Here is a 22,049-nt window from a genome sequence, read left to right as displayed (position 1 = left end):
AATGGTCCTTTCTGGTCATGAAATCTTTGAATAAATGGAACTGCAAGTGAGGGCTTTAGTGAAATTCTCTCATTGATATTGAAGTGGGATGACCTAGTAGATTGAGTACTAGGCCAGCAGTTAGAGATGCTCATGCTATCTAGGAAAACAGGAATAGCTCAGCTGAATCAGACCAATGGTCCATCTCGTTTAGTATCTTGTCTCTGAGAGTGGCCAGTGCTAGATGCTTCAGCGGACGGAGCAAGAACCCCGAAGTGGATAATTATGGAATAGCCTGTCCTTAGTGGAAGTTCTTTCTGACCCCATTACTTAGAGATTGGCTTATTTATATCAGTTCAACACTCTTTTTTGAAAATAATCCCATCTATTGTAATGGGGGCTGTTTTTGTTAGGGATGTAAATGTCCAGTCCTTTTTTTGGATCTGGTTTAGCTCTTGGACTCAATAATATTTTGTGGTGATGAATTTCACAGGCTGATTGGTCACAGGTTCATCTGGGCTGGTGTCATGACATCAGATTGCGATGTAAATATTATTGTGTCATGGAGTCTGGCTTGCCAAACTTTGTGACCGGGAGCAAAACCTCTTTGGATTCAGCCACACCTATTTAGAACAGTAATTGCTCCACATCTAGACAGCAAAATCTAGCACTGAATAGCTTCTATTTGTTTAAAACGTTTATGTCTAAGAAGCTGGCAAGTCAGAGGCTCTGAGTTGGAGTTGGTTATTCTACAGCATTTGAGTTAATTTCACTAACCAGTTAAAAATTTAAGTTATAGGGAGAAGTGTATCAAATACAGCCACAGATGACTTTTCAGAGAGACCCCAGGTCTTGTGGACAAGGTGGTAAATTTAAAGAAAGTGTATAGAAGGCTGGTCTTTTACAAAGGTATTTTTGAGTGGCGGGGAGTTAAGAGGGTATTTCATGTTAAGCAAATGAGGACGTTTCGAGAGTCAGTGAATCTAAACGTTTCTGTACCATTCTTGCTTTTGCGTGAGGCTTTCGCATAGCACAGACTGAGGCAACTGAGAGAGTGGAGCCAGCAGTGAAAAACTTAAGATTAATACAGTACTATTTTTAGGGATGTGTAGGAGGGTGTGCTGTTTGGTGGCTAGAAGAGGGGACTGGAACCCAAGACTCCTGGGTCCTGTTCTCAGAGCTGCCACTGACCCTATGTCCATGACCTTGGGCAAGTCCCTTAACATCTCTTTGCCACAGTTCACCTTTCTGTAAACAGGGAAGAATAATGCTTACCTGCTTCAGAAGGATGTTATGAGGCTTTAAATAATGTCAAGGAAAATACTTTAAGCTCAGTGGATAAAAAGAGCTATGTTATCATTTCCTTTCTTCCAGAAGCGTGCAGCATTGTTGTTTTTATTAGAGGCTTAGTTCCGTTAAAGAAGCTATACAGGTTTCAGGCAATTATTTTGTAGGAATAAGACAATTACATTTGCCCCATGTTATTGGTCTCCCTTGCACTGTTCCCTTCTTCCTCCTCCCAAGTGGTGTAAAAAATGCCACAGTTTGCCCTATTTCCATTACAGCCAATGAAAACTTAAGCAGATTCATCCCATTCAATTTTTGTGAAAAATACCAGCTGTCAAATGCTTCTGTTTTAACCTACTACCCCAAACTAACCATGTTCTTTGCTGCCATGATCAGGAGCGGGCAAGCTGAGTCAAAGGTCAGAATGAATTGCTACAAGCTCAGACCATGGTGGTAAGATCTCCTCAATATAGATTCCTTAGCCATTCACCTTCTGTTTTGCTAAATGGCCTGCATTTTTGCTCAAGTGAGCACAATTAAAAATGGTGCTTAACCAGGCAAAAATACAGGTAATTTACCAGCCAGGTTGGGATGCTTTGAGCATCCTAATCACCCTGGAGTAGAATTCATGTCATACTTTGCTGCTTATTGTTTCTGGCTGCCTGAAGAGTCAGGAAGACCTTGCAGCATCAGTTTACAGATCGTTCATTTTTTCAGTGTTATTTTGTCAGCCATGAGGTTTTTTTTTGTAAAATGGAAGTGAAGGTCCAGAATATAGTTCCGTAAATGTTGTTTATTTTGATCCTACAATAATAAAGAGAGGAATCTAGGCAAGACTCTACGCACCCCTAACACCAGTTACCCCCAAAAGATCAAATTAAACAAGTGGCTAATTCAGATCAGATGCTGATTACAATCTCCTCAAGGCTGGGGGAATTGGGAGTAGGAGTGGGGTCAGGTTAGCTTCTTTGAGACTGGAATTTGGATACAAATCGGCATACTGGGTTAGATGCTGAACGTAAATAGAAAATTCTGTGGGGAAAATTCTGTGGCCCATGTCTAGTAATTATATAGCAGCCACTGACCAAAGTGTTCTTGGTCCTGTACAGCTATCAAACCCAAATCTGCAGTCCTAATTCAGGCAAAACCCCCACTGCGTTATTGCCAGAGTTGGGATTGCGGAACTATGACTTACATATACAAGAATTACTTTACCCACCAATGAAATGCAGCCACCTCTAGGGTAGAGGAGGGCAATCAGATCACATAGCACAACAGAGCGAGAGGAGACATGGTCAGACAAGCCCTTAGTCTTATTTTAAAAAGCACAAGAGCTTTAATTTCAACACAAAACAGGTATAAGGGTCTTGTTATTTAAAGTCCTGTTTGATAGACAAAACCACAGTTTATCTGCTTCTGAACGATGAAGTGGTGAATTGACCCAGCTAGGATTTGAAGCTCTGGTTCCAGGGCACTTGGGGTTTCAAATCTGATCCCTGTTATATCTGATCAAGAAGTAATAAACCTGAAATTAAGATTGGCAGGTACCGATTCAACGGGAAGTGCAGCCTTCACATGGAATCTTTGAGTGCTCCCAGACTAGCTCTGAAAGTACACATCCCATTGCCTGGGAGCATCTTTAAAAAAAACAAAACAAAAAAACAAACAAACAAAAAAAACCCCAAATATTCTTAACATCAATATCTTGTTCTTAGCTAATGGTGGTAGCCTTTCCTTAAATACAGTCCTTCCAGGAATTGATTTCCATGTAGCAAATGAAAGGAGATAGGACTTAATCCAACTGAGCAAGTCTCTTCCCTCCCAAATGATATGGAGTGTTTTTACATGGCTGAATATTGCAAATGAAGTCTTCAGGGAAATGATCAGCCGCTTGTAGGACTTGGAGATAGGGGAGCTTGCAGCATGATTGTGACTCACAAAAGAAGGAGCTGTGTTTGCAATTGTGGGCTCAGCTTAATGGCAAATTATTATCTACAGAGGGTGGCGGGGCGGGGGAGGAGAGGAGGAAAGCAAAGCAGCCAGTGTAACCAAGATGAGGTTATTACTTTTAACAAGTTTCTTTTTCTGTTTATAATAGAATGTAAAGGTATCAAATTAAAATGTGCTCTATGAATGGTAGTCAATGAACAATTGCTTGTAGCCTTTTCTCTGTGAAGTGCAGGATGGACAGAGACCCCAAGACATGATTCTGATGTCAGACTTGCAGGACATCTCTCATATTCTGCATGGCTGTTAAGGGCAGCTCTGGGGAACGGGGGCAGGAACTATGGTTTTACAGCTATGCAGATCCATCAGTCATTTGCTACGTGCAGGAGTCCCCAGTTAAATATGTAAACAGGGGCTTTGCTGACACTCAGTGGCCTGGGCTGGCGTGGGGAATTTGTGTTATGCTGCCTCCTGTGAAACTCCTGAGAACACAGTCCCAGTGCATGAAAATCAGGCAGTGGAGCTGCCTAGCCGCAAGCGAGCCTCATTGCTCGACTCTCAGGCCTTGTCTACAGCAGAGAATTTCTGACTTGTTTTTCCAGCAACAATGCAGCTATATTGCTGCTAGCAACAGTACGAACCCCAGGGTAGGCAGGGCACCTGGTCTGCACTACAGCTTGTACATCTGCAGCCGCACCACTGCGAGGAAAATGGGTGTTAAATGTCCTATTGTAGCCACTCCCTCATTTGGCAAGCTAGGTGAAGTGCCTAAAGTGAGCCATTGGCATAACTGGTGAAGAGTAAATTAGATTAGATTATTGCAGTCCTTTCAATGGATTGGGGATCGTTAGAGGAGTAACCAACAAACTGGGTTTCTAACATCTCCTTGATACCTTGCTTTGCACATTGGTCATATGTTGCTTGTTTGACTTATCCATTCAGGCAGTGGACTGTACAGAGCTGTGTATTTGTACAGCACTTTGCTCAATGGGGCCTGATCCTGAATGGGGCTCTTGGATGCTATTCAAAGATAATTAATCCTCTGAGGTATACACCTCTACCCTGATATAACGCGACCCGATATAACACGAATTCAGATATAACGTGGTAAAGCAGCGCTCCGGGCGGGGAGGAGGTTGCGCACTCCGGTGGATCAAAGCAAGTTCGATATCATGCGGTTTCACCTACGATGCAGTAAGATTTTTTGGCTCCCGAGGACAGTGTTATGTCGGGGTCGAGGTGTATTTTGGCTGTAACACAAGTAAGGAAAATATGAGTTTTTTTTTAACAAAAGTGCTAACTTGACAGTCCTGCTTTCACATAGCCTGTTTGTATTTTCCCTTCTTACAGGAGGAATGCCAGAACTATGTGCGAGTGCTGATCGTTTATGGCAAGAAGGTTTTTACCTGCGGTACCAATGCCTTCTCTCCAGTGTGTTCCAGTAGACAGGTCTGTTGTTGTCTTTCTCTTTTGGGAGGGGGAGGGATGGTGGCGTGAGATGAGGGTGTGTTCCAGGGAAAGAGAGTCATTTTGAGGCGAAGATGGAAATATTCCCTATTCTAGAATAAATATTCAAAATTCAGCTGATCTGAAATTGTCTCTTTGCTGTGATCCCACCCACCCCCCTTGCTGGGAAATGAGGCTGATGGTATATATGGATTGGGTTCAGCTACAAAACAATATTTGAGGCCTTGTGAGTCACATACTCCCTGTAGGGTAGTGCTTTGTGAGGTGAGAGGCTGACTGTGGTGGAGGGGGCTTGGACTCAGACTACCCTTTAGTTTTGGGAGGAGAGGTTTTTTTCACTTGTCCTCACTCCAGCCCCTTGTAGGGAGCAGGGCAGAAGAGCTGTGAAGGGAGCCTTGGGGTCAGAGGGATTACAGGGCTGTTGAAACTTTACACCTTTCATGTTTTTTTCTTGCTCTTACCTTGCTAATAAGCCGGTTGCTGACAGCTAGGACTGGCAACATGCATCTGTTATCTCTATAAGGTTCTTCCCTAGCTGAATGCTCAGTCAGCTTGAACTGGAAGCTGTCTCTGTTTTAGGATGTTGGGGATGTGCATGGGGCATGCTCCATCCTCTGACATCCTTCTCAGGACACAGATTATCCCAGGTGGCAATTGAGCTGGGTGGCATGGAACACCGACTGACTAATGGGGGCCTTCTGCAGCTCCCGAACAGGAGAGATTCCCCCTCAGAATCAGGATTGGCCCCTGCAGCTGTGTCGTTAGTACTACAAAGGCTGTTTTCAGTGAGAGTCGGCCCTGTTTGTTGGTATTCCAACTCATATAGGGTTCCACCAAAGCAAATGACAAAGCTCTCCTGGGTATGAAAAGGAGCAGGACCAGGTCTGCAGTGATTTTAAAAATGTCAGCATGTAAAATTGGAAACAGACGGAGCCTAGACATCCAGAGGCTGTAAAAAGGCAGCTGATGAATGTGGGTACAACTCCATTGACATTGGCGAGCTGCGCCTGCTGGCATCCCAGGTTGGTGCACATCACCTTTTGGCAGAGGGCCAGCAGGTCTGAAGCTCAAGCACCACACTAGGTCCTTGTCTAGTTGGCAATGGCTTGTCAATGGATTCTTGTCAATGGCTCCATGTCTAGTTGGCAGCTGGTATCAAGCGGAGCACCCCAAGGGTCGGTCCTGAGGCCGGTTTTGTTCAGTATCTTCATTAATGATCTGGAGGATGGTGTGGATTGCACCCTCAGCAAGTTTGCGGATGACACTAAACTGGCAGGAGTGGTAGATACGCTGGAGGGTAGGGGTAGGATACAGAGGGACCTAGACAAATTGGAGGATTGGGCCAAAAGAAATCTGATGAGGTTCAACAAGGACAAGTGCAGAGTCCTGCACTTAGGACGGAAGAATCCCATGCACAGCTACAGGCTAGGGACCGAATGGCTCGGCAGCAGTTCTGCAGAAAAGGACCTAGGGATTACAGTGGACGAGAAGCTGGATATGAGTCAACAGTGTGCCCTTGTTGCCAAGAAGGCCAATGGCATTTTGGGCTGTATAAGTAGGGGCATTGCCAGCAGATCGAGGGACGTGATCGTTCCCCTCTATTCGACATTGGTGAGGCCTCATCTGGAGTACTGTGTCCAGTTTTGGGCCCCACACTACAAGAAGGATGTGGATAAATTGGAGAGAGTCCAGCGAAGGGCAACAAAAATGATTAGGGGACTAGAACACATGAGTTATGAGGAGAGGCTGAGGGAACTGGGGATATTTAGTCTACGGAAGAGAAGAATGAGGGGGAATTTGATAGCTGCTTTTAACTACCTGAAAGGTGGATCCAAAGAGGATGGATCTAGACTGTTCTCAGTGATAGCAGATGACAGGACAAGGAGTAATGGTCTCAAGTTGCAGTGGGGGAGGTTTAGGTTGGATATTAGGAAAAACTTTTTCACTAGGAGGGTGGTGAAACACTGGAATGCGTTACCCAGGGAGGTGGTGGAATCCCCTTCCTTAGAAGTTTTTAAGGTCAGGCTTGACAAAGCCCTGGCTGGGATGATTTAGTTGGGATTGGTCCTGCTCTGGGCAGGGGGTTGGACTAGATGGCCTCCAGAGGTCCCTTCCAACTCTGTTATTCTATGATTCTATGATTCCTCTGCATGTGGCAGATTTGACCATTGATTTACAATCATGCACAATGTCATTTTCTTACAATTGCCTATTGTTTTTTTTTAACATGGGGTTGTTACTTGGTGCTCAAGGAAAGGTTGAATTCTGTGTGCATGCTAAGAGAAGCCAACTGTGCTATAAAACCCTTTATTCCCACTTTCTCATTCCTTTTAAATACAGGTAGGAAATCTTAGTAAAACCATTGACAAAATAAATGGAGTGGCTAGATGCCCATATGACCCTCGGCACAACTCGACAGCTGTGATTACATCACGGGGAGAACTCTATGCTGCGACTGTAATTGATTTCTCTGGACGGGATCCTGCTATTTACCGCAGCCTTGGAAATGTTCCCCCACTTCGGACTGCACAATACAACTCCAAATGGCTTAATGGTAAAGTCCCATTGGTCAAACCTAAGCAATAGGTGTATTGAAAGCAACAGGATAGGCTTGTAAATCAGCTCCCTCTCCCGCATTTCACACTAGAATTCAGAATTGACAGGGGATTTCAGAGAACTTAATACAATTCAGAGAATGTGGTTTAGAGAGTACTTTTTACAGAGACAGGTTGCTGGGTATGTAGTCTCGAGGTGTCAAAGTGTTCTTTTTGAACATGAAAAAGATATTTTACCACTGGATGCCAGTCACAGAATTGGAGAGCAGCTGTGGCTTACATATGTTGTCATGTAATTGGCCAAATTCTGCAAGTTGCTGAGTACCCACAACTCCCACAACTTCAGTAGAGGTTGAAGGTGCATGGCATCAATGCAAGATAAGGCCCAAAATTAGGAGAAACTAAGTCAACATAAACCTCCACTCTATTATACATTCCTAGATGTTAAGGTCAGAAGGGATCATTATAATGATCTAGTCTGACCTCCTGTGTAACCCAGGTCATAAAAATTCATCCAGTAATTCCTGCATCGAGCCCTGGTTGAGCAAGAACAGAACTATTAGAAAGAGACCCAATCTGACTGAAAGATGTAAGTGATGGAGAATCTGCTATGTCCCTTGATTAGTGGGACCTGATCCACAAACCATTCAGGTCAGTGGGCTTTGGCTGAAACCTTATGGGCAGTGCTCACGTCCACTCTCCAGATCCTGGTGAGGCTTATCTGGGCTGCTACAGGGTTGTAGGATATTGTGTGAAGCAGTGCCTACAGGAAGAAGGTGGTGGACTATGGCATTGTCTTTCCAATAGGAGGCAAGTCCCAGCATTTCTCCTGTATGTCTGTTTTCACAAACAGACAAATAGAGAAAAATCCAGGAGAAGGAAAGAAAATCTGAAGAGAGTTTAAAGAAGAGTACAGCAAAGCTGAGCTGCCAATCCAATGCTATAGCTAAAGGAGCTAATGCAAACCTCAGATATATAAATGGGGAGATATTGAGTAGGAGTATGAAGGCAGTATTACCTCTGTATGCAGCACTGGTGAGACCATTATCAGAATATTGTGTCCTGTTCTGGTGTCCTCATTTCAAAAAGGATGTTGAAAAATTGGAAAGGGTTCAGTGAAGAGCCGCAAGAATGATTTGAGGTCTGGAAAACCTGTCTTGCAGTGAGAGACTTAATGAGCATAATCTATTTACCTTACTCAAAAGAGGGTTAAAAGGTGACGTGACTGTGCAGCATAAGTACAGGCATGGGCAGAAAATACCTGATTAAAAAAAGGGCTTTTTGACATAGCACACAAAGCTATAATAAGATCAAAGGCTGGAAGCTGAAGCTAGACAATTTCAAACTGAAAATAAGGTGCCTGTTTTTAACAATGGGGGTAATTAGCCATTGGAATGAGTTACCAAGGAAGGTGGAGGATTTGAAATCTCAGGAAATTGCTCTGTGGGGATTAGGTGCCTTTCTAAAAGATATGATCTAGTTCAACCAAAAATTACTGGGCTTGATGCAGGACCCACAGGGGGAAATTCTGTGGCCTGTGTTATGTAGAAGATCAGATTAGGCTATCATAATGGTCCTTTGGGCCTTAAAAATCTATATAGCTTTATCTGTGATAGTCTGATTGGAGCTATTCTGTGGTGCCCTCTCCTACTTTATCATCTGCTACCTCCCAGCTTAAATCTGCCTTGGAGCTTCACCAGAGCTCCCTGTGCACGCTCTGTTCTCCTCCTTGCTCCTGGGCTGTAGCATTAAAGGAATTCCTGTACATTTTTCTTCCTCCTTTGAGCGTTACATAAGCATAAGCATCATAAAAGCAGCCTGTAAAATCAACTGTTTTTTCCCCCCTCCAGTCAAATATTGTTCATTGGCCAAACTTTTTCCTTTGTTACAAAGTCTGTTGGCATGAATGAGTATACACTTAAAAACTTTGTGTAGTGTCTGATTAAAATGAACGCTTCAAACGTCTTCCAGAGTCTCTTAAATTCTTGTAGGGGGAGAACTAAAATGCTTGTTTTGATACTATCAGTTTTGGTGTGGTTTGTTTTACAAACATGAGAAAATCTTTTCGTGCCTATGAACTGGAAGAAGGCTCATGATAGAAGCCAGATGTCATTGCATTAGGAGAATAGGCTGAATGTTTCAATACAGCAGTTAGAGAATTAGGAGGTGATGCAAACAACATATCTAACACCATAAGGTGTGACTCAGTAATGAAAAGGGGTTGGGTGGCTTGTATTGTAGAGTGAATACAAGTACACATGAGTGTGCTCGTTTGCGCTCTCTCTCTATATATATATACACACAGAGTATGTCCGCTTGCAACTCCGCTTGCACTAAAATCAGTGGTAGCTATGCCACTGATAGCAATGGTGAAAGGATTGGGCCCAGTATTTGCATCACCAGGGTTGGAACTGAGGAACTGAATGGGAGCTACACATCCATATGTCGTTATTCTCAGATCCACTGCTCAGGTGCCCTCTGCCAACTCAGTGTCCCCTATAGTCTAACAGTGCAATGCACAGGGCAGTTCAATGAGCACCGTTCAGTTTCTGAGCTGGGTAAATCTCATTGTGCATCTGTTTTACAGAGCCCAACTTTATTGCTGCCTATGACATTGGTTTGTTCACCTACTTCTTTTTCCGTGAGAATGCGGTGGAACATGATTGTGGGAAAACTGTCTATTCCCGCGTGGCCAGAGTTTGCAAAAACGACATTGGGGGGAGATTTTTGCTGGAGGACACGTGGACGACTTTTATGAAGGCCAGGCTGAACTGCTCCCGCTCTGGAGAAATCCCATTCTATTATAATGAACTGCAAAGCACCTTCTATCTTCCTGAGCAAGACTTGATCTATGGAGTCTTCACTACCAATGTGTGAGTTGTGATTCTTTCAGTTATGTTTAGGCCCCACTTCCCCTCCCCAACCCCCAGCACAATGAAACCGACATATTTTCCTTTCTTACTGTCAATTCCAGTCAATCATTCTGAAAGATCTTTTAGAGGCAAAGTAACCTTTAGAACTTTGAGGGAGAAGCATGAACTATAAAATAGAGGGACATAAAGACACAACTGGAGATTGTCATATCACCTTTCTGTTGTTTGTTGTGATCATTTTCAAGGAAGTTGCATTGGGATGATTTTGGGTGTGCATGTGTGAGAATCCTGAGGACAGAGTCAGAGGAGAAGAGCTAAGTTTTAAAAAAAATATATTAAATTGTTTAGATTTTTATTTACTTTAAGTTAGATGAGTGTAAACAAGTCTTCTCCAGACCCCCCTTGCTCAGATGAGAACAATTTCTCACTGCTACCAGCATGTCCATTATGAGGTCACAGTAATACTCTCTAGAATTTACATTAGACTGAATTATAAAGGAGAAGATGAAAATCAAATTAATTATTGTACAAGATGTGACACTTGTGCCTAATTCGTGTAGCTGACTTCTGTGGGGCTACTCGTGGCATAGGATACTGCTCAATGTGAATAAAGGGTTGGTCCCAAATAATAGCCCATGCAGGACAGAGACTTGGCATCACACTCAAATAGAGATCTTGCTTATGTACAGTGATGCTTCTGCGGTGCTGGCAGTGGCAGAAATTGAGCTTGGGAACCCTTGATCTAAACACATGAACCTCTGCTTTTTGAGCTAAAGAACCTGATTCTTTCACTCAGGGCTTGTCTACACTATTGCGGGGGGATCAATCTAAGATACACAACTTCCGCTATGTGAATAGCATAGCTGAAGGCGACGTACTTCCATCTACTTACCGCAGTGTCTTCACTGCAGTGAGTCGACAGCTGACACTTTTCCGTCGACTGCGCTTTTGCTTCTCATTCTGGTGGAGTATCAGAGTCAACGGGAGAGTGTTCAGCAGTCGATTTATCGCGTCTATGCTAGACGCGATAAATCGACCCCTGCTGGATCAATGACTCCCCGCTGATCTGGCTTGTAGCGTAGACAAGCCGTCAGAGGCTGCAGCAAACTCATTAACCTCTCTACAGGAACTAGAGGCAGACTGTAAAGAGTCATGCTGTCTTAACATGGGCTCCACTGACACTGAGTTTGGGACAGAGAGCCAACTTCTCTCAAAGCAACACACTACTTTGTGCTTTTTGTTATCCACATACAGTACTTAGATATTGCAGCCCTAGAGGTGAAATCCTGGCTCCATTGAAGGCAGTGGGAGTTTTGCCATTGAAGTCAATGGGTCCAGGCTTTCACCCATACTCTATAAACGCCCAGAGGGAGGGAGGGTGGTAGGCTGTACTTATCTATCTATCTATCTATCTATCTATCTATCTATCTATCTATCTATCTATCTATCTATCTATCTATCTATCTATCTATCTATCTATCTATCTATCTATCTATCTATCTATCTATCTATCTATCTATCTATCTATCTATCTATCTATCTATCGCTATTTCTGCATGTTCACTGCCAAAATCAGCCAGGAACTAGCCAGTGCAGAGCTTAAAAAAGAAAATATAATTGGGCAATGGGCCTGAACCACAAACCCAGATCCAAACATCCTATGGACTTTGGAGAAAATCTGACCCAGATCTGAACTTTGAATAAAACACTCTCTAGAATTAATGCTTAAAGGAAGTTAGCCAAACATTCTGACCCTATAAAGAAACTTGGCTAGAGCTTTGGGTTAAGATAGAAGACAGTGCTTATGTTACCAAAAGTGGCTGAGCAGTTTGCAATGAAGACGTTGAGGGTTTTTATCCATCCATCCATTTGGCACCAAAAAGTTTGAAATGATAATTTAAAAAAAAATACATTTTTATAATTAACAACTGGTATACTTAGAATCTACTGGGAGAAGGTATTGGGTGGCATGGGTTGGATAGGATACTCTCCTGCTGGGTCTGTAGCATCACTTCTCCCATTATTTGCAAGCAACACAGAATGTAATGGGTATCCCCCAATCCCTATACGGGATACAGTTAGACACTTTTGTTACTCCATGGCTTTAAAGGGCCCACCCCCACACTTGGTTCATCCTTCGCTCCTTCACCTGCTGAGAACAATGTATTATATAACGCTGGTGTAATTGACTAGATGCGTTATTATTGACAATAGCTGAAGTTAGAACAAGTAGTGTTTTTTGTGGCTCTGACAGAATGTTCTTTCAAGAATTCAAAGAGGAAAATGTTCCAATTTGTTATCTGACTAGAGAAATAATGATAATTATTCTTTTAACTTCCATCAGGATTTATATCTTGCTTTATGTGTTCTGCATGCAAAATAAGGCTGATTTATGCTCCAGTCTGTGTATTTATCCACTGTTCTGCTGGTAGACTGAAGATACATGATTTTTGTTTACAAGTATTATTACTTTTTGAAAACTCGTGTTTAATGGTATCGGGGCCATTTCCCAACAAAAGATGATTGGCTTATATCATGCTTCATTGTGAAAAATCCATGACAAACAGATTTATTACTCGTTGTGTAATATTGAGCTAAGTCAGCAGAAAAGATGGTTATTTAGGGAAGTAGCTTCTGAAATATTTAAACAGTTGTTATTAAAGTTTTTTCTATAAGGTCATTGAGATCACATTTAAAAGCTCTTTGAACTAAATCATTTTCCAAACAGCCTGGTTAATCGTCACCACTGGTACTGGATGTGAATGAAGGGGGTAGCTACCCTTGGCCCATGCATCACCCAGAAATAAAGAACTGTATAGAGAAATTAATGTCAGTGATTTAAGATTGGGATCAAACTTTAGATAGTCAGGGTGAAACAGCACTGCCCTGGAGGTGGGATAATTTCATGGAGAGTATCTGATATTCACTTCTTCTCACTCATCTTCAGCAGAGCAAAGGAACTTACCCAATGCACAGCTACAGACTAGGGACCGAATGGCTAGGCAGCAGTTCTGTGGAAAAGGACCTAGGGGTGACAGTGGACAAGAAGCTGGATATGAGTCAGCAGTGTGCCCTTGTTGCCAAGAAGGCCAATGGCATTTTGGGATGTATAAGTAGGGGCATAGCGAGCAGATCGAGGGATGTGATCTTCCCCCTCTATTCGACATTGGTGAGGCCTCATCTGGAGTACTGTGTCCAGTTTTGGGCCCCACACACTACAAGAAGGATGTGGATAAATTGGAAAGAGTCCAGCGAAGGGCAACAAAAATGATTAGGGGTCTAGAACACATGACTTATGAGGAGAGGCTGAGGGAACTGGGATTGTTTAGTCTGTGGAAGAGAAGAATGAGGGGGAATTTGATAGCTGCTTTCAACTACCTGAGAGGTAGTTCCAGAGAGGATGGTTCTAGACTATTCTCAGTGGTGGAAGAGGACAGGACAAGGAGTAATGGTCTCAAGTTGCAGTGGGGGAGGTTTAGGTTGGATATTAGGAAAAACTTTTTCACTAGGAGGGTGGTGAAACACTGGAATGTGTTGCCTAGGGAGGTGGTGGAATCTCCTTCCTTAGAAGTTTTTAAGGTCAGGCTTGACAAAGCCCTGGCTGGGATGATTTAATTGGGGATGGGTCCTGCTTTTGAGCAGGGGGTTGGACTAAATGACCTCCTGAGGTCCCTTCCAACCCTGATATTCTATGATTCTATAACTTGACTCTGAAATGTTTAGCAGGGCTCTATAAGAATTCATTCAATTTGGAAAAGCTATGCTGCTTTATTTAGACTAGCCTTTTTGTGTGTGCCTTGAGGCATTTACTTGTCACCCATCATTAGCTTTGTCTAAAGAGCTGCCTTCTGTGAACATGCACTGCGTCAGCGGCATTCAGACAAAAGTGGAGAAAGGTTCGGCTTGCGTTGCTTTGACATGTTCAAAGTGAACTGCTCCATTGCACAGTGGAATGGAAGGTGCAGGGAGGGGAGTTAGTGGGGGGAGGAAAAGGGTAGAGGAAAAAAAAGTTTCTCTTTATATTGGGTTGCTCCAAAGGAATCTGCTGTGAAAGAATCTGTCCCTCTGGTTCCCTGCCTGGAATCGTGCAGCTAGGCTTTTTGTGTGTGTAATTATTGGTTTAGTAAAAAATTGTTCTTTTCAGAGACTTCAGATCGCTTTAATTAGCGCAATATGTCAAGCAAACCCTGGGTTATCTAAAAGCCACCATGACAAGTCAATCATGTTTCAGAATAGCAGCTGTGTTAGTCTGTATTCGCAAAAAGAAAAGGAGGACTTGTGGCACCTTAGAGACTAACCAATTTATTTGAGCATAAGCTTTTGTGAGCTACAGCTCACTTCATTGGATGCTTGCAGTGGAAAATACAGTGGGGAGATTTTATATACACAGAGAACATGAAACACATTCTTGTCAACTGCTGGAAATGGCCCACCTTGATTATCACTACAAAAGGTTTTTTTTGTCTCCTGCTGGTAAAAGCTCACCTTACCTGATCACTCTTGTTACAGTGTGTATGGTAACACCCATTGTTTCATGTTCTTTGTGTGTATAAAATCTCCCCACTGTATTTTTCACTGCATGTATCTGATGAAGTGAGCTGTAGCTCACAAAAGCTTATGCTCAAATAAATTTGTTAGTCTCGAAGACAATCATGCTATCCCTTAGTGATCTATTTTTATTTTTAATTTGTTGTCTTTCTCTCTAATTTTCTCTCCTTTTCTTCTTCCTTTAAAAAGAATGGTTTGAATTCCGGGTTGGGCTTATACAAGCCCCATCACTTAAGTAAATATCTATTGTTTAGGGCTTCATCCTATTTAGATATGGAGCCACTCCTGGGTGGTTCTGGGTGACATCACTGCCTGTTAAAGTTAGAAGTGGAGTGTGCTTCGCACCTTGCCAAAACATACCCTTACTGACAGAAATGGAACAGCAATGGCCCACTGAGCTGCAGGATATGGTGACTGAGTAGGGTAAAGTTGCTGAAACAAGTTCCCTTGCCAGATAGTCCTTTGTCCAGAAGCATTTGTTTTACAGACTGATTCATCTGCTTGGGGCATGCATTCTTGAGACAGATACAATTCCCAGCTGGGGATGCAAAGAAGTGAACTGTGGTAATTGAAAACAGCGTTTTCTGTGGCATGACCTTGCATGTTGAACTGTTGCAATAGCTGGCATGGTGCTAATTCTCTCTCTAGGTGTATTTAGAATAGTTTTGCAGCTATTGATTTCAGGCATCTACAGAAACTGAATTTCACCTTCATCTGACAAATACCATGAAATTAAAAATTAGTCTGTTCATTATCAGTGAGGATTGATGGGATGTAAAAAAAATAAATAAAACACTGGACCCAAATAATCCATGGAAATGGAACAATATGGGCCCTTCATGTCAGGATTGCTTTTGTGGCTCTTAAATCCTACATTTTACAGTCGAGATTAAAATTGATTCTCAAGATTGTCATCTAATCTGGTTGCATTTTTTCCTCCTTCCGAGATCTGTAGCACTGCACTTTTACCTGGTAATTTACATGTGTTTTATTCACGTGGAGTTTGATGTCTGTTATGATGAAATTGTCAATGTTCTAATGATAAAATTGATTTCCCCCCCCTCCAGAAACAGTATAGCTGCTTCAGCAGTATGTGCCTTCAACCTCAGTGCCATTACTCAGGCATTTAATGGCCCTTTCCGATACCAGGAGAATCCAAGATCAGCATGGCTGCCAACAATAAACCCCATCCCTAATTTTCAGGTATGACTGCAGTACTTCAATTTACTCCAGACCCTTTTAATTTCTCTTTGATGGAACCGTTGTACTGAGTTGATTTGTATGGAATTCAGGGCTCCAGGCAGAAGCATGGTGCCGTACAAGTCAATGAACTATATTTTTCCACACGGGGAGGTGTAATGGAAAATTAGGGTTTGAGGTGGGTTCTTTTTAGTGCTCTAGATTTACCAAAATACTTCAAGATAAAGACTGAAGTGGGTAGAGGGGAAAAGCATGGTCAGTTTTTGGAAGAATTCAGGAATCACTGTGTTTTTTCAAATGAAGTAGAATGAGGAGGAAAAAGTATATATAGGTCTAGCTTCTCATCTGGGGAAAGTAAACCTTTTTCATCCAGCATATTCTTAGTCTGTGGAACTCCCTACCACATAATCTGGGTATAGCTCACCAAATCAATTACCTGAAATTTCAGGAGCCTTGGGGATTGGTGCTCCTTCATCCCTCCTATTCTCTGCTTGGGGAGTCTCTTATGAGCTGTAATGCTTTGATGTAATTCTGGTTGTTGGCCATGATATGGGGGTGTCTGGGTGGTGTTTAGTGGCCTGTGATATACAGGAGGTCAGACTGGATGATCTGGTGGCCCCTTCTGGCCTCAAATGCTATGATTATGATTCTGTGATATTACTGAGACTATGAACTTAGCAGAATTCAAGAGAAGATTGAACATTTCTATGGAGAATAAGAATAGCCAGAGTTGTTATAGTAAAGATTTAGAAAATGAACAAGAGTTGTGGAAGGGATATAAACCCTCATGCTGACAGGCAAAAAATAGCCTCTAATTAAAAGGCTGAGGATGAAAATTTCTTGGGGGACAGATTATCCCATAACTTCCCACTGCAGGGTTTCTTGCACCATCCCTTGAAGCAGCTAGCATTGGCCTCTGTTTGAGACCATATTGGGCTAGAGGGCCTGCAGAATGTGAATTCCTATGCTTCTAGGTTAGTATTTCTGCTATGCTCATCACTGTGGTACGTGAGTGTTTAGAATGAGACTCTTAAAATGAGCCATGCAGACTTCCCAGCCATGGTTTGCAGATTCAGTGGCTGGAAGCTGAAGCTAGAGAAATTCAGACTAGAACTAAGGCACATGACCATTGGAACAACTTACCCAGGGATGTGGTGGATTGTCTGTCACTTGAAATCTTAAATCATCTCCTAAATCTTTCAGTCAAGATTGTGGGGGTGTCTTTCTAATAGATAGCTCTAGCTCTCCCTGAATTTATGGGCTTATGCAGGAATTACTATGGCCTGAGTTATTCAGGCAGTCAGACTAGATGATCATAATAGTTCCTTTGGGCCTTAAAATCTAAGCATCTGTGAATTTGCCAGGATCCTGAGTTGCAGCAAATTGGCAAAAAAGGAACAAATTGCAACCGTCCAGCTTTACAGTCAGCTCTGCACAAAACCTCAGCAAGTGAAGATGACTGCTTCAGAGCATCCATGAGAAGCCTCTGCTATCTGGGCTGCCATGAAGCCTGTATTTCAATGTAGAACTTAGTCATCCCGCACTGGTGGAAATCGCAGGGGGAGTGTCAGTGTGTCAGGAATCTTTCCTCACACCCTCAGGGTGAATCTCTCTGTGGCACAGTGGGGCCTTGTGCCAAATTGAGTGCCTAATTCTCCATAGAAATGCAGAGTTGCAGTTGATGCAGATTACAGATTCCAACATACATTGCTCCATCTTGATTGGCTACACTTTGGCCACCCTGATCTAGGTGCACTCAAAACAAAATCTAAGGTCTAACTGGAGGCCTGGTCATGCTGAATGCCCTCCATTCCTACTGGGTTTGAAGGGTATTAGGGTTCTCTAAGAGTCAAGGGTGTTCAGCACCTCACTGGACTGTGTCCTGGGTGAACAGGAAAATGCAAAAAATGAGTCTGGAAAAGAGATTTATTTGCTGTGGAAAATATCAGATACAGTGGGGGAGTGAACAGGTTACAGGACGAATATATGAGAGTTAAAAGATAAAAAAATAAGAAAAGGAAAGGAAGGTACGTGGCAGATGAAAGGAAGATTGCAAAAAGAGATTAGGAAATATTTCAAGTACGTAAGGAACAAGAGGTCAGTGAAGGGCCTTTATGAGATGACAAGGGTAATTTAGTGACAGAAGAGGCAGATATTGCAAAAAAATTAAATTAATTCCTTGACTCAGTGTTCACAAAGGAAGATGAGGGAAGGATGCCAGAAAAAAAAAAGTCTTCGCAGAGAGGAAGGAGAACTACTGAAGTATATAGAGGATCAAGACAGCACAGATAATCAGGAAATTAGAACAAAACAAAATAAAACAAAAATGGGAGGATGCTGTGTCAGCATGTGGGCTGCCAATAGAGCAAAAGGGTTATCTTCTGCTTGATGAGAGTAGGAAATAAAACTAACCATAACATTCCAACTATCAGTGATGACCTGTGAGGGAAAAGGGTATAGTGGGTAAAAGTTAGACTATCTGAAGCATGAACATGCAGGGCCAGAGAGAGAATGAGAAGGAAGTGGCAAAAGAGAGATTTCCAAATTTCTTTAGGAACCAGGGATTAGGCACTGATGAAATAGAAAGAACTTCTCTATTAGAAAATGTATTCTCTAAGGATTGAGTCAGAAAACCACTAACCTTGGCATGAGTATTTGGAAAGAGGCTGAAGATACTAACCAAAGGGCTAGAACTTCAGCTGAAGTACATCAGCACCAGCCCTATTGACTGCCCTAGATTTCCTCCACTTCCTCCAGCTCTGGTTGCAGATTTTAGTTAGCTGCAGATTTTCAGCAGGGATTCACAAAAGGAAAGTTGTGTCCAGCCATAGTGAAGAATGTGTTTGTTGTTGCAGTAAAGAGTCAAAAATGGGACCCCAATTGGGAAAACATAATTTGTCAGTTCCCTGATCTGTTAAGACCAGTAAATCAGTTGAGCAACATAGTCCAGTGGACCGAGTTTAGGACTGAGCACTCATCCCAATTCTGCCTTTGACTTCTGTGCCTTTGGGCACAGGACATTTAACAGACTCCTCATATTTCATATGGGTTAATGAAAGCCTCCTTGCCCACCTCACAGCTCCAGTCCTGTTCCCAGTGACGTCAATAACAAACGTCTCGTTGGCTTCTGTGGGAGTATGATTTTGCACAGTGCTTTGACAATATTAAGTGATAAGTATTAAAGTATGATATAAAGTGAATTCCAGGGCAACTCAGGCCTCAGAATGAGGTAACCAGGGTAGCAGATCTGATGCTGCTGTTGAACTGAAGCAAGGAGGCCAATGCCTTAACCAAAAGGTCCATTTTGGATGGACGTGGGAGGTAAGGTGAAGTCTGAGATGGTCAGACACAGGCTAACCAGCCACCTATGTGAAGCTGTAGGAGTTGGAGGGAAGTTGCATGCCAACTCCTTTGCAAGGATTATTTAAAGTCAGGGGAGCCAGTGGAGGAATGCACGTGGAAGAGGCCAGGTAGTGAACTTGGTGTTTTCATACAAAAAGAGTAATTTTGGGGGGAGTTCATCTCAGGTTTACAGGACTTTAGGGTGAGACTTCAGGCAGACCTGGGAGTACCTCAGAAAGGGTTTGGGTAGAAGTTCAGGGTTTTCTTATCTCCTCTGAATTTCTTCATCCATCCTTACCTTTTTTTTCTCCCCAGTTCTGAACTCCTGTAGTTTGTCTGTAGACTTGCTCACTCTGTGGTGTCACAAAGGAATAAAATACTGTCTCGCTAGCCAATGGACCAGTATGAACATGTAACTTTATGGGGTGGAAGAGTGACCAAAGCTCCCTGTAACACTGGCTGCTAGCGTAAGGGGCCAAATCTGGAAGGTTTTCCTCAGGCAAAATTCTCAGTGAAGTCAATGAGTGTTTTCCCTGAGGAAGGACTTCAGGGTTGTGTTGTGTGAAGTGCAAATACAGTTGCTGAAGTTCTGTCATCCCTGTTTAGTGTGGGATGCTGAATGACAACAGTCCTAACGAGAACCTGACGGAAAGGATCCTGCAGGATGCCCAGCGCTTGTTCCTGATGAATGACGTGGTTCAGCCGGTCTCTGTGGATCCGTACGTCACTCAGGACAGCATTCGATTTTCCAAACTGGTGGTTGACATTGTTCAAGGAAAGGATACTCTCTACCATGTGATGTATATCGGGACAGGTAAGAGCATTCGAGTTTAAGTAGGACCAGTTCCCTCATTCAGAGACATAGCAGCATGGGAGCCTGATCCTGAGGTCATTACTGTTTGTATTGAGTTCTTACTGTAGGCAAAGCTCCATGGAAGCTAGTTTTTCTGAATAAGGAAGAGATAAAAACAGAATAGAGACCTTGAGGCATGACCCTGAGAGAAGAGGCCTTAAATCTGCAATGCGTAAAAGAAGCAAAAGATGACTTTCCTTTTAACATGTATCAGCTAATCAGACTAAGGCACAATGGTGGAGAAGGGCAAAGGGCTTGCCCTAGGTAACTAAATTGCTGTGTGTGATCTTGTGCAAGCTAACGTAACCTCTCCGTGCTACAGTTTACCTATCTGCAATGATACTTGTGCACTTTTAAATGCCTATGAGGTCAAGAGATGGGTAAGCATTATTATCATCACATTACAGATGGGGAAACTGAGGCAAACAATTTCCTACGGTCACACGAATAGTTAGTGGCAGCACTGAGATTATAATGCAGATCTCTTGAGTCCCACTGCCATGCTCTGACAATTAGGGCACGCTGGAAAGCACAAGAACCATGGATGAAAGGTGATGAAGAAAGGCAAAGTATTATAAATGGTTGCCTTAACCTATTTTCACACTTGAGATCAAAATTAAATTAAATATTTTGATTAATCAGAGCATATGGCCAGCCTCATGGGTGTAATGTTTTCATCCTTTATTGTCAAAAGAAAAGGAGTACTTGTGGTACCTTAGAGACTAACAAATTTATTTGAGCGTAAGCTTTCGTGAGCTACAGCTCATTTCATAATTTTTCGTGAGCTACAGCTCACGAAAGCTTATGCTCAAATAAATTTGTTACTCTTTAAGGTGCCACAAGTACTCCTTTTCTTTTTGTCGATACAGACTAATACGGCTGCTACTCTGAATCCTTTATTGTGACAGTGTTGACTTTATAATAAGATATATTGCCTCTGTAAGTGTTAGATTAAACTAACATTGCAATATGGAGTCATCCTCTCACTCTAAAGTTACCATCTTCTAGGATTGTATCATAATTTATGTAACTTTTACCACCACTTACGTTGAAAGTGATTAGCTTTGATATATTTTAGTAACATTCCCCCTGATTTAAGCTTGCATGGAAGTGATCATGATGAGCAAACTGTACTTACAATGAAATATGGCATGGTTTTGCCACTTCTACATCTTTATTCCTTAAGTGATGTGTCCCAGTTACTATGCCAGAAGAAACAGAAGTGGAAGACTGAGATTTTAATCTCATTTGCTTTTGCCTTCCATTATCCGTGAAGAAGCCATAATGCTTCATCATCTATTTTCTTTTACACATGTTTCTCTGGGCACTGGTAGTGGTCACTGGAGGCTGGAATTTGTTGAAACTGAAACCTTTCAAAGGATGAGAATCGCAGTTAGAGGGAACCTTTAGCATATTGGATCCTGGAGATTAGTGATGGACTTGAGGCCAAATCGGAATTGACCCCAAATGTCATGATGGTATAGATCCAGATCGGTATTTTGGGGCCCTATTAATTGATATAGAAACTTCCTGTATGTAGCAGAAGTTTGTTGCTAGGAGTAATTTAACTATGGTATTGACACAAAAAAATTGCTGTTTGACTTATTCCTTGAATAAGTCAAACTTCAAAGATAACAGGCATGGACTAATCTCATTTTTGTTCTAAATGCATGTATTGTTCTTGGAAAAAAATGCTCATTTGACAGCCCGAGATGAACTTCTCCCGTAGATCCATCAATCCACCAATTGATAAATCAACAGTGTAGCATAAGCTTCCATACAAACACTGCTTGTTGTCATTGTATCCCATCTTCCTACTGTAAAGACCACTTTTAGCAGGGAAAGGATAATTTAGACTTCAAACCCATTCAGTCCTTACTGTGACATCAGAGATTTCCAACCCTGGTGCACCATTTGCTACGGTTGAGGTGGCATCATTCTGGGCCCCTCTGCTCCACAGCTATAAACCGGTAAGGACACCTGAATACACGAAAGGGA

At 42.5% G+C, this 22,049-nt stretch overlaps 1 protein-coding gene across 11 annotated transcripts in view; it reads left to right on the top strand.

Moving 5' to 3' along the window:
* The window catches only part of SEMA5B (semaphorin 5B), a 363,514-nt gene that overhangs the window by 266,661 nt on the left and 74,804 nt on the right, over window positions 1-22,049 (top strand). For all 11 annotated transcript variants that reach the window (XM_073305098.2, XM_073305088.2, XM_073305090.2 and 8 more), the window contains 5 exons: window positions 4,564-4,662; window positions 7,021-7,234; window positions 9,823-10,108; window positions 15,724-15,859; window positions 19,805-20,012. In XM_073305098.2, the coding sequence (XP_073161199.1) occupies window positions 4,564-4,662; window positions 7,021-7,234; window positions 9,823-10,108; window positions 15,724-15,859; window positions 19,805-20,012 (943 nt within the window). The remainder of the gene's footprint in view (window positions 1-4,563; window positions 4,663-7,020; window positions 7,235-9,822; window positions 10,109-15,723; window positions 15,860-19,804; window positions 20,013-22,049) is intronic.

Source organism: Lepidochelys kempii, chromosome 11, assembly GCF_965140285.1.
Source record: "Lepidochelys kempii isolate rLepKem1 chromosome 11, rLepKem1.hap1, whole genome shotgun sequence".
Classification (NCBI taxonomy): Eukaryota; Metazoa; Chordata; order Testudines; family Cheloniidae; genus Lepidochelys; species Lepidochelys kempii.
The sequence above is the reverse complement of the archived record's forward strand: the minus strand, read 5'-3'. Positions and strand labels throughout refer to the sequence as shown.